This window comes from Haplochromis burtoni, unplaced genomic scaffold (genome assembly GCF_018398535.1).
Source record: "Haplochromis burtoni strain Fernald_Lab_line unplaced genomic scaffold, NCSU_Asbu1 Contig_86, whole genome shotgun sequence".
In the NCBI taxonomy this organism is placed as follows: Eukaryota; Metazoa; Chordata; class Actinopteri; order Cichliformes; family Cichlidae; genus Haplochromis; species Haplochromis burtoni.
This window is the reverse complement of record NW_024582447.1, coordinates 1,639,097-1,652,026: the sequence shown is the minus strand read 5'-3', so window position 1 is coordinate 1,652,026 and position 12,930 is coordinate 1,639,097. Positions and strand designations below refer to the sequence as shown.

At 42.5% G+C, this 12,930-nt stretch overlaps 1 protein-coding gene across 4 annotated transcripts in view; it reads left to right on the top strand.

The window, feature by feature from the left end:
* The window catches only part of pacrg (PARK2 co-regulated), a 145,316-nt gene that overhangs the window by 84,983 nt on the left and 47,403 nt on the right, over positions 1 to 12,930 (top strand). For 3 of the 4 annotated variants that reach the window (XM_005925640.2, XM_005925643.2, XM_005925641.3), the window contains exon 4: positions 1,321 to 1,470. In XM_005925640.2, coding sequence (XP_005925702.1) covers positions 1,321 to 1,470 — 150 coding nt within the window. Of the gene's footprint in view, positions 1 to 1,320; positions 1,471 to 6,389; positions 6,596 to 12,930 lie in introns of those variants that run through there. The other variant, XM_005925642.3, reaches the window with a different exon arrangement.

Genomic DNA, 12,930 nt, shown 5'->3' with positions numbered 1-12,930 from the left:
CTGAAATTCTAAAAAGATCTCCAAAGCAAAGTCGATTCAGAGTCAGTCATTAAGTTGTGGCCTTTGTTCCCTGTAACAGAAACAAAAATCTCTTTAGTTGCTACATCAACAGTTTATGAAGAGGAGGAACCAGATACCTCCAGTTGGCCAAGATGACGAAAGAGCTTTCCTGTGAATTTGTGTCACCTCACGTTAAACAAACAATTTATTGTGTTTGAATGTCGTCATCATCAACATGACTGAAAGGCAAACCTGTTTGATTCCTATCTTGACTGACTTGCCTGTCGGCTGACATTTGTTCTGTGGCATTTAATATTACGACAGCTTTACTAACCAAAGTCAGTAGCATAACCACGAAGCAAAACCTGTGGCTACGGTTTCTCTAAATTAGCGTGGAGCAGTTGATATCCTCATTCATTGCATCTTTAAAGTCAAATGGCTGGCTTTAATACTTCTGCCGTGTCCTAGTATCTTTTACCAGATTGAAACTGTATAATAGCGGCATTTCTCTGCTATTCCTATTTTCCTCACCATCAACCACAGGCTCTCAGTGTTTTTGCACTCCGTAGCTGATTTCTTTGTTTTTGACTATTTCTTTTAAAAGGTTTTTCTTTTTTTCATGCCTTTCATATTTGTTTTTCTAAGTGCTTACAAGCAGAATAGTCAGTGTGATGGTATTGCAAACCCCTTTTTGTGAAAGTAGGCGTCAAATGACAGTTAAAGGTTTCATGAAGAGACCTAACTTTTTTTGGTGGGGATATACTATTTTAGACTGCACAAAGGGAATTACCAGAGCTCATTCAAAGGGCCACATAAAATCCAAAGCAGCCGAAATAAAACAACAAGTATGAATATGCCAGTCTTAGAGGCTAATAACAAGTTATTTTCTAGCCCTTTCCTTTCTGTCTTTCATCTATCTTAATCTCTGATTTGACATTTGTCTTATGTTGTTTTCTCCCCCTTTTTTTCCTCTCCATATTTGTCTCTCTGGATCACGAGCTCTCCATTTCTCCCACCATCATTCTCTTTTGTTCTCTCTATCGGTGGGAGATGGAGTTAAGTGCAGCTGTAGGCCAAATAGCCCAGTGATTGGCTCTCACTTACTCCTGCCTCCCCAGTGCATTTGAAATCACTGATTGCAGACAAGCTAGTCTAAATCAAAGCTCTGCTTTAAGGAAAATTCTTTCAAGGAAAAGGGAGTCTGCTAAACCCATTCCCAACGCAGATCATCGCCTTCACTTACATGAAGAAACAATGTGTAAATTGACTGTATTTAACTGATATTGCTAACTGATATCAAATTATGTTGCTGCCCTTCAGATGCCCTGAACACAAGGAACCATCAGGTGATGTGCACCACCGTGAAAGTCCTGCAGCACCTGGTGATGTCTGCAGACAAGGTGGGAGAAGCTCTGGTGCCCTACTTCAGGCAGATCCTCACCGTTTTTAACCTCTTCAAGAACAAGAGAAGTGAGTTTCAGGCACCAAGCTCTGGAGTGTTTCAAGGACAGATGATGTGGGAGGTGTTTGTCTTTTGGAGCAGATCTTGTGTAAGCTTGTTCTAATATTGGCATGACTGCAGAGCAGCAGTCACGGGGGGAGGGGCATGAACCAGGTGATTTGACAGCCCTGAGAAATGCCACGTAGAGGTTAAGTGTCTCTTTTTATTTGAGTCCAACTAAAAAGGGATTCTGTTTTCTGCATTTTCTTTGCTGTAGACTCAAAGCTTCTGCCCTCGAGTCCTTTTTACTTTTCCTCCTTCCACTTAAGCATCCACTTGACAGAGAAGCTCAATTTTGTCTTTTCTGCTGTCAGTCAGGCGGCATTGTGCAGTGCTGTTGAGGAGGAGACTTTGTCCTTGCTCTCACTGAAAGGCTGCACCTGGGTGACACCAGGACCTGGGGAGATTGGCATCAGATAGGCAGGGCTCTTTGTGTGGCTGTGTCAAAGCACTTAGGATGGTGTGACATGATGTGGACCCATTGAAGGCTTAAAGGCACAACCAGCCCCAAACACCACAGCAGGGTGTGGAGACTGACATTGTGAATCAATCATCTAAACACAAGCTTTAACGGGAGAAAACACAAGGCTTTAGTCTCTTAATCAATATCCAATTTGAATCTGTTGTCTCTTTAATTCGCTTACATTTATCTGTTTGTTGAGATAGTGAGAAAAGACAAAGGAGGGAACAAGAAAGCCCGCCTTATTAGCGCACGGCCTTATGCAAATCTCCTCCGTAAATTAGCTGTCAAATCAATCCCCTAAACCGTTTTGAAGCGCGAGTTTCTCCGCCACACCAAAAGCTCCGGAGTCAGCCGGTGAACCTCACCATGAATATATCTGCCTGGTAGTTACCGTGGCGCCCTGTCCACCTGCCTCGACTGCTCCTCTGTCCTCCTCTGGCAGGCATCGATTAAATCCGAGCCAACCTCTCACCTGGCAGGCGTCTCTGCTATCCACCTCTTGAGACCAGCCTCTGCCAGAGAGAGGTCCATACAGCTGCCAAAGCACAGGGCCCAATCTGCTAAACAAGGACAGAGCTTCCTCTTCAGTAGTTTATAGGCATCCGGCAGAGTTTCTCTCCTGTAAAGTTTGACGAGAGTTGAGGCTGAAAATGTTACCAAAGTAAAGTATGTCGGTGCAAGCGAGCGTCTATATACTGTAAGTTCATAGATAGCTGGATAATTTCCTTGTGTTTTCCCCCCCGATCACCGTCTGAAGCCTTAGATGAGCTGTCACAATTCATGTTCTGTTCTACCCACTCCCCTCTAACAGAGAAAGATATAACTTCAAATACAGAGAATAGATGCTTCCCTTTTGGGAGGGGGGAACAAACACTGTGTGAACTAGAACTAGAGTTCTTTCTGCCTAATCCACAAACATTTCAGGGTTGTTGTTCTCTCACAGTCTTTCTCTGTGTGCCTTTGTCTTTGTTTCTCTCTTCTGTTTTATGGCTTGTTTATATCAATATCAAAGCTTTCATTGAAGTCCATCTATTATCTAATATTACTTATATACACCTCCAGGTCCATCCCACACTCAGTCGGCTGTCTCAGCGCCTCAGACCGAGCCTCTAGCAGACAGGCACGATCATTGTGTTAATACAGTAGAAGACACAGAAGGCCGGCTAGTTGTGTGTGGTAACTCCCACACTGTAACTCACAGAGCTTGCATGGCATCCCTCTTATCTCCTGCGCCACAACGGGACCACTGTCCATTTCATGCCAAATGTGTGTGCCTGTGTCCACATTTGTGTACGTCTGTCATGAATAGATCTGTTGTATCCCATATGCAGCTGTTGCCTTCAGTGCTTTCTGTCTCTCCCTGCTCACTGTTGTCTGTCTGCCAGCCTTGGGCACACAATGCTTTACTACACATCTATGACATGCCCCACATATACTTGCACATATACCATTGCACGCCGGTCCAGATGAGGCTACACAACCTGACTCTGTTTCTGTCTGCCCAGTTGTTCGAGCTCCGAATCAATAGGCTGACAGCCACTGCTGCAGGGTCAGGGCCACAGTTAGATATCACCGACATCTCATCGCGGGACAGATCCCTTAGGCTGTGTTCCCACGCTTCCGCTGTGTCGCTCCCACTCTGAGACAGGGTTGTGACCTGTTAAATTGGTCTGTATACAGCCCTTATCTGAGCCATTTTTCCAAGGTCAGAGACGGAACTTAACAGCCATCTCCAGAATGGACCCTCGGGTGTCCTTTCACTCAGACAGAGCGCTGGCCCTCTGACCAGAAGAACAGCGTTACAACCCACCAACCCACATGTTCAGTCTTTTTGGGATCCAGGCCTCTGTCATTGTTCAAAGAGAGAAAAATATGCCTGTTTAACTCCGGGCTGCTGGCTGCCATTCTTCCCACTGTCACAGTAATGCGTCATTTTGAAGTGCACAATAATGAGCAATCACATAGTATCACCATCCTTGATGTACCCTTTTGTCTCCTGAATCAACGCTCTCAGCTTTTGTTTGCTTTGTGTCTTTTGTTTATCAACTGTTCTTTGTGTATTTGTCTACGTGTGCATGTGTGTGTGCTTGTGTGTGTGCATGTGTGTGTGCATGTGTGTGTTTTAGAGACAATGTTGAGGACAGTGTAGGAATTTCTCCAATACGATTTGCATGGCTCTCTTGTTTTCTTGATGTGATGAATCTTATCCCTAATGAAATGCAACAATGTTCCTTAAGAAGGAGAGATGTGCTCCGTCATCCAGCAAATTCCTCTTCTGAGCTCAAAGGATGGGAACTCATCTGCCGTACTGTACATCATATCAGGAAGGGACTCTGCAGCGGAGTAAACAACATCGAAAATATATTGTGGGGTTGTGAATGAAGATGAAATGTATGCCAGTACTGATTTTATTTAGTAGATTAGATGTTGGCTAGATCAGTGAATACAGATTCTTTATTACTAAATTCCACTTTTTCACAGTCGGTTATGTTACCTTATGATAAATAGGACCTGGTGAGCTGAGCAGATGTAAAGAAAACTATGAATACTAACTCGAGTTTAAATTTTAAAAAAGTCCTGCATACATGGTGTCTTTTCGACACAAATCACTTCCAGTGGGACCCAAAAATGGTCACTTCAGTGGCTCGAAGCATAGCTGGGACGTTAAAACAATTCAACAGACTGGTTATTTAAATAATCACCCCACAGTATACTCCCTAAACATTTCTGCTGTTAAGTTGTGCATTTATAATTCAATTAAAATTAACATCGGTTTTCAGTTTACAGTAGCAGCCATCTCAAAGCACTTCTGATGATCCCCTATGAGCGAGCACTGGGGAGCAGTGGGAAGGAAGAACTCTGTTTTGGCAGGAAGACAAAGCCAGGTGCAGGGAGGGGCAGCCCTCTGTTATAACCGGTTGGTTATCAAGGGAAAAGATACAACTTAAAATAAGGACAAACTAAGAAGGACAGGCGAGAGCGAAGGATTTCAAACTGTGTTTATTGGGGATGGCTTATTTTCACAGCCAGCCTCAAGTGGCTATTTAAGTTGCATTTTTTGGACTTTCATATTTGCTTCATTTTTCAGCCCCAGATGTTGGTGCTTGGCTTCAGATGAAGTCTTCAAGTTCAGTTTTTTGTTCTTCTCTATCCATCCAACTCCTTTAATAGAGACAAAAGTGGATTTAACAGGGTGCTCCACATCAGTGGCAAGCATCTTGGTTGTGTGTTTATCGAAATTGCTCAATCATATAGCTTTTATATGCAGCTGTCGTATTAAAGCTGTTGTGTTTGGTGTAGCGGAGACTAAGCATTTAGAAATCTGTACGACCAGGAGGAGGGCCTGGCGTGCTCTGCCACAGCGAATGAAACATGAGCTCGCAGATTCGTCTGGTTCCCAGGGTAGCATTGTTGTTGTTGCCCTGATAATTTTCTTCGCTTATCTGTAAGGTGTAGGTCCTTAAACACCTATTCATCACTGACAAGCGCACTCTCGCTGTCTCTCTCTCTCTCTCTTACACACACACACACCCACAGAAACACAGTTATTCACACTTATTGCTCACACACCAGTGATCTGGTTCATTTAGCCTCTTTTATCTTTCTGCTAGGAATGTGGCCAGCTATGATAGGGTCTCGCCCACATGCATTGCTGAGCCTACACACACAGACACACACACAGACACACACACACACTCTACAAGTTGTGATAGTGGCTCTCTGTCTTCTGTGTCTGGACAACTGGTGAGGTTTTTGTGTTGGTGACAGATGCAGCACTGTGGCTGTATCTTATCTCATGACCGCGCTCTATCTGAGTATCACATGACGTGGTCACAGGCACACTCACAGGTCACGTTGGGCCTTTTTTATTTATACGGCGGCTCAGTTACAGCCGATGTTTGGAATTGAATGGAAATAAACACGGGTAGGTGGTTCACCAGACAACCGCCACCCCCACCCCCTCCATCACACCCTGATACAAGGACATGGAGAGTCATGAGGAAGGAGACCTATTCCACTGTGTTCAACTATGATACTAAGAGAAAAGGCCATCTTGAGCAGAAACACAAGGAAATTAAATCCTTTTTTTTTTTCCCTCGGCTCATTTTAATAAGACAGAAGGCCAAGCGTATGCCTGTGTACTCAACCACCTGTGCTCCTGTCCACAATACAACATAATACTCCCATTTACTGCCACACCACTGCACTGTGGCGTGTATGATGTTGAAGCTAATTCCTGGGGATTCCCAGTCACAAACATTTGCTTTATTTAATGACCTTTTCCAGCTGCTGTTGTGAAAAATTAATTCACTGCCACGCTTTCGTTGTGTACATAGCAACGCTATGGAGGAGCCGCGCTCGCACAAACACACAAAAACACACACATAAGCCTATGCCCCCACTATAATCCATCATCTTCCACAGGCACGGAGAGCTCCTTTTCCCCCAGTGGACATCAGAACACACACCTCATCTTCAGCTCCTCTTTCCACATAGCCCCCCTCCAACTGGAGATATCTATCAAACCATCACATCCTGCCGAAACCCCTCCGCCATTACAATACGAGATGAATGGGAGAAACAGAGAGCCAAAAGAGAAATGGAAGAAGATATAGCATGAGTGAGCAAGAGATGAAATCCAGGTATACCGAGTTGCCTGTCCTTACCTGCTGCATTGTTAGCATGCTTCACAGCACATAATGACTTTTTTTTTTCTTTCTCTCCTAAAGCTTAAGAAAAGACACAAAGTTGAGGAAAATAGTAGAAATATAGTTTTATATTAATGCCGCCCACTCCCCCCATTCCCCTCCCGCCTACCTCTTTCTATCTCCCTCCACTCCAATACTCCTTGCGCCTGCGGATATGCCCACCTGTCTCTGTTAATTTCTATTGTCAGCAGGTCTGAGGCGGAGCAGCCAATCAGTTGCGAGCGTCAGCCCTTGGGCCTGCAGTCACTCCGCGGCTCCAATTTAAAGGTCAGCTGATAAGCAGCCAGATTCATGCATAATCTGGGCTGCTCCGCAGTCAGACAGGCAGACTGCTCAATGAGCATGCACACACACACATATCCACACCCAGCATACACAAATCATTCTCTTGGTCTTATCGACCCTCAGAAAACGAAGAAGAAGACGTATTTCACGTGCCCTTTTCTCGCCGGAATAAATGCCTGCCTCTATTGTTCCATCAAGCCACATAATGTACTTTTACTAATAGTTTGAGAGGAGCGTCTCGGAAAGAGCCCCGCTTTGTGTTTGTTGATTTGTTCATCATTTGGTACATAGTGCCTTTCTTGCGATGTGAAGCACTTAGGGGAATTACGGGATCTTTAACAAAGCACCAAACCTGGCAGTGCGCTTAAAATGAAATAGAATTTGGTTATTTAGACCAAAATACTCAATTTTGTTCTACACGGGCCTGATATCCACTTACGAGGACATTATACTGCTACTGTTCTATCAAATTTTTAAATGAATATTCTCATATGTGACTCTTATTTTTCTTAAAAACAAAAAAAAGGTAAAAAAAAAAATCTGGTAATTCTTTGTTTTTACTTTCATTGCAATGCATGCTGTGGAAGAGTTCGCGTCTTAGGAGGTTAAGACTAATGTGTGACCCACCTGCCACTAGGACACAAACTTCAAATTTAGTCAGAGCAATGAGTAATGAATAATATTACAAACTACCACCAGGGGAACCTGGCCTACACCCTGGGAATCACTGCAACAGAAGATGCAGAAAATGTTTTTAAGCTGATGGATGAAGTAGAATGGGTGTTTTTCATTATAGAAATACATCCACAGTAATTCCCTTCCCTGTGGTTCCTTGGAGTAGCTAGTTCAGCAATCTTCACTAAAATTTAAATCTTGGATATTTATTGGACAAATAGTCTTCTAAAAGCTGAATGTTTAGCTTTTAGACAGCTAAGATCGGGTTACTGAACACAGTAACTTCTGCTTTGTAGATGAATGTGTAGGTACCGTATCCTTAGTGATGAAACATAAGTCTTCACTTTCAGTGGAGCTGCTCCTTTCATTCCCTCTAAATCCAAGAAGCACCCAATTACTTAATTGGATGAGTTATGAGGGTCCTTTCCTCACCCGATTCCCTCCCATCTCAATGAGATTAACACACTCTGTAATTAATGAATTTGGGGCACTTTGAAACGATTTGCAGGATTGTCCTGGCTCCGGGGGCCTGACATGTGTAACACAATTATCGAGTTGTCGAAACCAGACAAAAGAGTGAGATGAATAGGCCAGCATTAGCTGTGTTTGCTAAAAACAGGTGATCGTTCCAGTCACAGCCTGGATTAGATTCGTGGGCCACTTTGTTGTCATTCAGATTAGAGTGCATGTGTGACGATGGCTCCCGTGTATTCATACGTATGAATCCGCGTCCTCGCATGAGAATTTTTTGGGCTTCCTGACTTGGTAGTGGCAAGCAGAGAGCTCTCCTCCCGCTTCTTCCCACATCATCGTGTTTGACATCTCCGCGGGCAGGCAGCGACAGAGTGCTGGTGTGTGTGCAGACATTTGTCCGGCCCGCTTTGGATCAGCGTTCGCACCCGGCGTCAGGTTGGCTGTCGGCTTTCATAAGCGCACCTCCACGAATGGGTCCGCCGCTTGAACACGGAGAGAGAGAAAAAAGCACAGTTTTGCAAAATAAATAACAAATGGCATTTCTACAGGCTTCTGATTTTGTTGTCTCCGGCAAGGACACTCATAATAAACAATGAATAAAATAGATTTTATCACCTCTGTCTGGATTCGTGTGATACACCCGCATTTCAAACAGGTCACTGTTTGCAAAGCACTTGAGATTTTCAGGCGTCCCTGCTGTGGCAGTCATATTACATCTGCGACTGTCATTTTTTGTCACCTCTGTCTTCTTTCACACAGAAGTTCCACTTTAATGCGGCCAGGAAAACCACTCGGTCACCCATAGTCATTCTCACTGAACCAAACAAAACCAGCGTAATGCTGCCACAGTGTGCCCCCCCAACCCTACCCCTTTAGAGACCCACACCCCATTACTGCCCCTTCTGGGCATATTTCACTGACAGATATACCCCATTATCTCATCATATGCCAGCCAGTCTCTGCACTGTCTCTAACTGATGTATTTTGCTCATACAGTCAATAACACAGCTTTTTTTTGTCATGTTTCTATCATACAAGAGTGGTATGAACACTGGAATTTTATTTACTTATACCATGTAAGTTCTATTTTATTCTGTTGTTTTTTAGTTTGTTTTTTCCTGTCGTCAGTCTGTCTGATCTGTCTGTCCATCTTATCCTCATTTACAGCTCGAGGGAACTTTTTTTCATTATTTTCTTCATCAACTGATGTTCAGTCAAGATCATGGTTCACTCACAATTTTTTTTTTGTTTTATCATGACTCCAGAATTCATATTCCAATAATGCCATAATAATCAGCCTTATACAGACTCCAATAGATGGCTTTGGAAAATGTGAACGACAGCACATGTTATTGACTTTTAACTGTTTAATTTTCATATATTTTCAAGTTTTACAGCTTTTCATCCTGATAAAAGCATCCCTACATGGCCATTCATACTGCACCAAAGTAATAAAATAATACAATTTAACAATTAAATGACAGAAAAAGTCCTGTATGTTCCACTATTTCTTTTAAAAGGCTGTTTTCTGTGAATTAACAGAAACCTTTTGATTTATAATTACAGAACAGTCCGAGCAATGTGCTATCAAAACCTTTTATGTTGTTTTACACAATAATTTCTCACGATTTAAACTCAAAGAGTCATTCTGACAGATGCTTTTTTTAAATACAGGAACATTTCTTTATCTGCTAGAAAAACCTGATAAAGAAATGCTGCTTTTTCTTGCAATCATATATTGCAGGGATCAAATTAGCAGTTAAACTTCGTTTTGTCTACAGAAAGGAGAGTTTCACTGGTTCTGCCCACTTAGGATTAAAGTGGGCTATGTGTGGCCTGTCATGTAAAATAAGTTCCCTGACATAAACTGTCATCTGTAAGCTGCACGGTGTTAAAGACGTACATGAAACAAATCTCTCAAATGTAGCACATGACTTCAGTATTCAACTACGAGCTAACGGTGTGCTCAGAAATCAGTAGCGTCACTTGAGATGTTTATCTCCATGGAATACGCTTCAAGCGCGTTGCCTTTTCAGTGCTGCAACATTGCTAATGGTTAAATTTCATTTAATAAAGGAAAGATTAATATTTAAATAGGCTGCTGGCGATGTACAGTATTATCATTTAGAATGCACATTGCACATTGTTTGCATAATTAATTCAGTGCAGCTTCATCTGTAAATAATATTGTTACCACACCAGTTGCACAGACACAGAAGACCGTTATCAGGATATGTGTGTGTGCTTGCGTGCGAGTGCAATAGGGCACACTGTCACTGCTGCGCAAACACTGAGAAAATTCCCACTTTAGTGCCTTATTTACTTTCAGGATCTGTTCTGTCACACAAGCGTGAGTGCAGGATACACACACACACACACTTTCTGTGCCCTTCAAAGTCAATAGAGGGGATATAAACATCAACGTCTACGTCACACTGTCACGTGGAATGTAGAGTATGCAGTCTGCTTGGGATCATATTTTATAGGCAGATTCTTGACCTCTGCGGTGAAAGCTTTGCACATGCCGTGCACTTTCTAACATCTTCGCTTTGGAAACACAGGATCAAAAGATGTTAGGAGCATAAACAAAACACTGCTGTGGTGATTTATACAAATCTCCTTGTTTTCTTTTCTATGTATGTGTTGGTGATAAGAATGCAAGGTGGACCCTTCATCTAACGCCTTGCAACAGTGGCCACATAATTAACTTTATCTGACTTTCAGTACCAGCCAAGGCTTTAACATTATCTTTTATGCTCCGTGTTTGCTCCCAGTCCTCCTTTTCATAACCGAGCTGATGCATAGTTTTCGCTTTTTCCTTCAGTGTAGCCCAAGTGCTAAAAGCCTTAGCTTCTTTGTTCTGCTCTACTGTTGACCCAAGATAGATGAATTATTCACCTTGAGGTTTGTGGCAGCTCTTGTAACGTGCTGACCCGCCAACCCCTCTGCATGCCTGGGACACTTTACATTACTCCCAAAGGAGATGCACCCATGGTTCTCCTCCTCTCCCCTCAGCTTCTGTCTTCTCCACCACCTCCTCCCATCAAATATTTAGTCTGCGTGGATGGAGAAGCAAATCCCCAGCCTCTCTCGCCTCATTTCTCTACAAGCCTCGATGTTCTCCTTTACTGTGAACCACATCTATACTACACAGATGTGGTCTCACGGTGCTTTGATAGCAAACTGTTTCAGTATCTTCTTCTCACATTTTTCTTCAAAAAATTATTTTTTCTTTCATGGTTGTTTTTAAAAAAAAAAAAAAACGAATATATGGAAATATGCTGCTACACCAGGGACATTTTATCTTAAAGGTCCAGGGAAACTTACTATTTCCTCATTCAAGGTAACCCAATGACCAATGACAAGTTAATAAGTTTCCATTTTAGCTAGTACTCTAAAGGTTTCACTTCAACAGAGGTGTACAAGGCTACTAAAAATACAGTATCTTTTAAGTAATAGTACAATTCATCCCAAGGAGAATCTGTTTTTCTCAACAAAAAAAGTTCACAAAACAACAGTGACTCTGATGCAAGTGTAATATGTGGTGGAGCTGATGCTTCTACACACACAACTCACTGGAAAGAGGCAGCAGTAAGGAGGTGCAGACACAGGGTTAAATACATAAATCTACCCATAATCTTAGGAATCATATGGAGTTAAATTTGAATTGTTTTTATTTTTAAAGCTAGGCTAAAATATGTATGTAATATGATATCTGCTGGGCTGGGGGCAGAAGGGGGCTTTTATTTGAGAGGTGACTCTAAAATAACACAATTCTCTCTTAAAGTTTTGAACACTTTTTCTTTTCTTTCATTGTTTTCTGTAGTCTGAACTGGGTAGGGCTCATGGTCATTTGTGAGCTCACTCATCTTGGAGTTGCCTGGCAACCGCACCATGACAACGAGAGTCCCGGACGTCACTATAGGCGGTCAAGAAGTAGACAGCCACGTGAACTTCAAAAGCAATGAAATACAGAAAAATGCTGCTACTGTTATCATTCACTCTTTGATTTTTAGTCTTTCTGTTAAGTTTGGCTACCCGTGAGACGGTTGTGGCTTATTTACCAACGTATGTGTGTGGTGTTTTACTTCTTATGTGACTCATCTAACTCTTCTCATCTAATGCCAACATGGTCCACAAAGATATTCCTTCAACTATTTCAGCTCTGATTGTTGTTCATTTTATCATTGAAATCCAATTTTGAAGAAATCACTGATTTGAAACAAAAGTTTTAATATATATATATTATGTGTGTGTGTGTGTGTGTGTGTGTGTGTGTGTGTGTGTGTGTGTGTGTGTGTGTGTGTGTGTGTGTGTTGCACGCAGGTGAGCAAGCTCTGGAGTTGAGCTTGTGTTCGGAGCATGTGTGTTGGCCCCTGCGGGGTCACAGTCACTCTCTTGTGTTTGTCACCATAGTCTTTGTTTCCCACAGGCCTGCTATTCTGGGAAGAGAAAGGTCATCTTCCCCTCGGATACTGGCACCTTAAGGATGCTCATAACTGCACACTGTCTACAGAAGAAGTCTGATGATTTTTAGCCTCTTTGCTTTGTATTGTTTTATATTTGTATTTAGATTAGAGAGTAGTGGAGGCAAACTTCTTATTACAGTAGGTTTCCCTAATTATATATTGTTGTGTTTTCATTTAGGATGCTGTGTATTTGCATCCATACATATGTGTGTGTGGGTGGCCGATGGCAAGCTGAAACAGATGCTGTAGGGTAATTTAAGGTAGACTGAGAACATCTGTGCTTATTGAGTACTGACGTATGCAGTAGTAGAAGCAGGGTCACTTACTTCCTTCTCTAGTTTTGTCTCCCTGTGT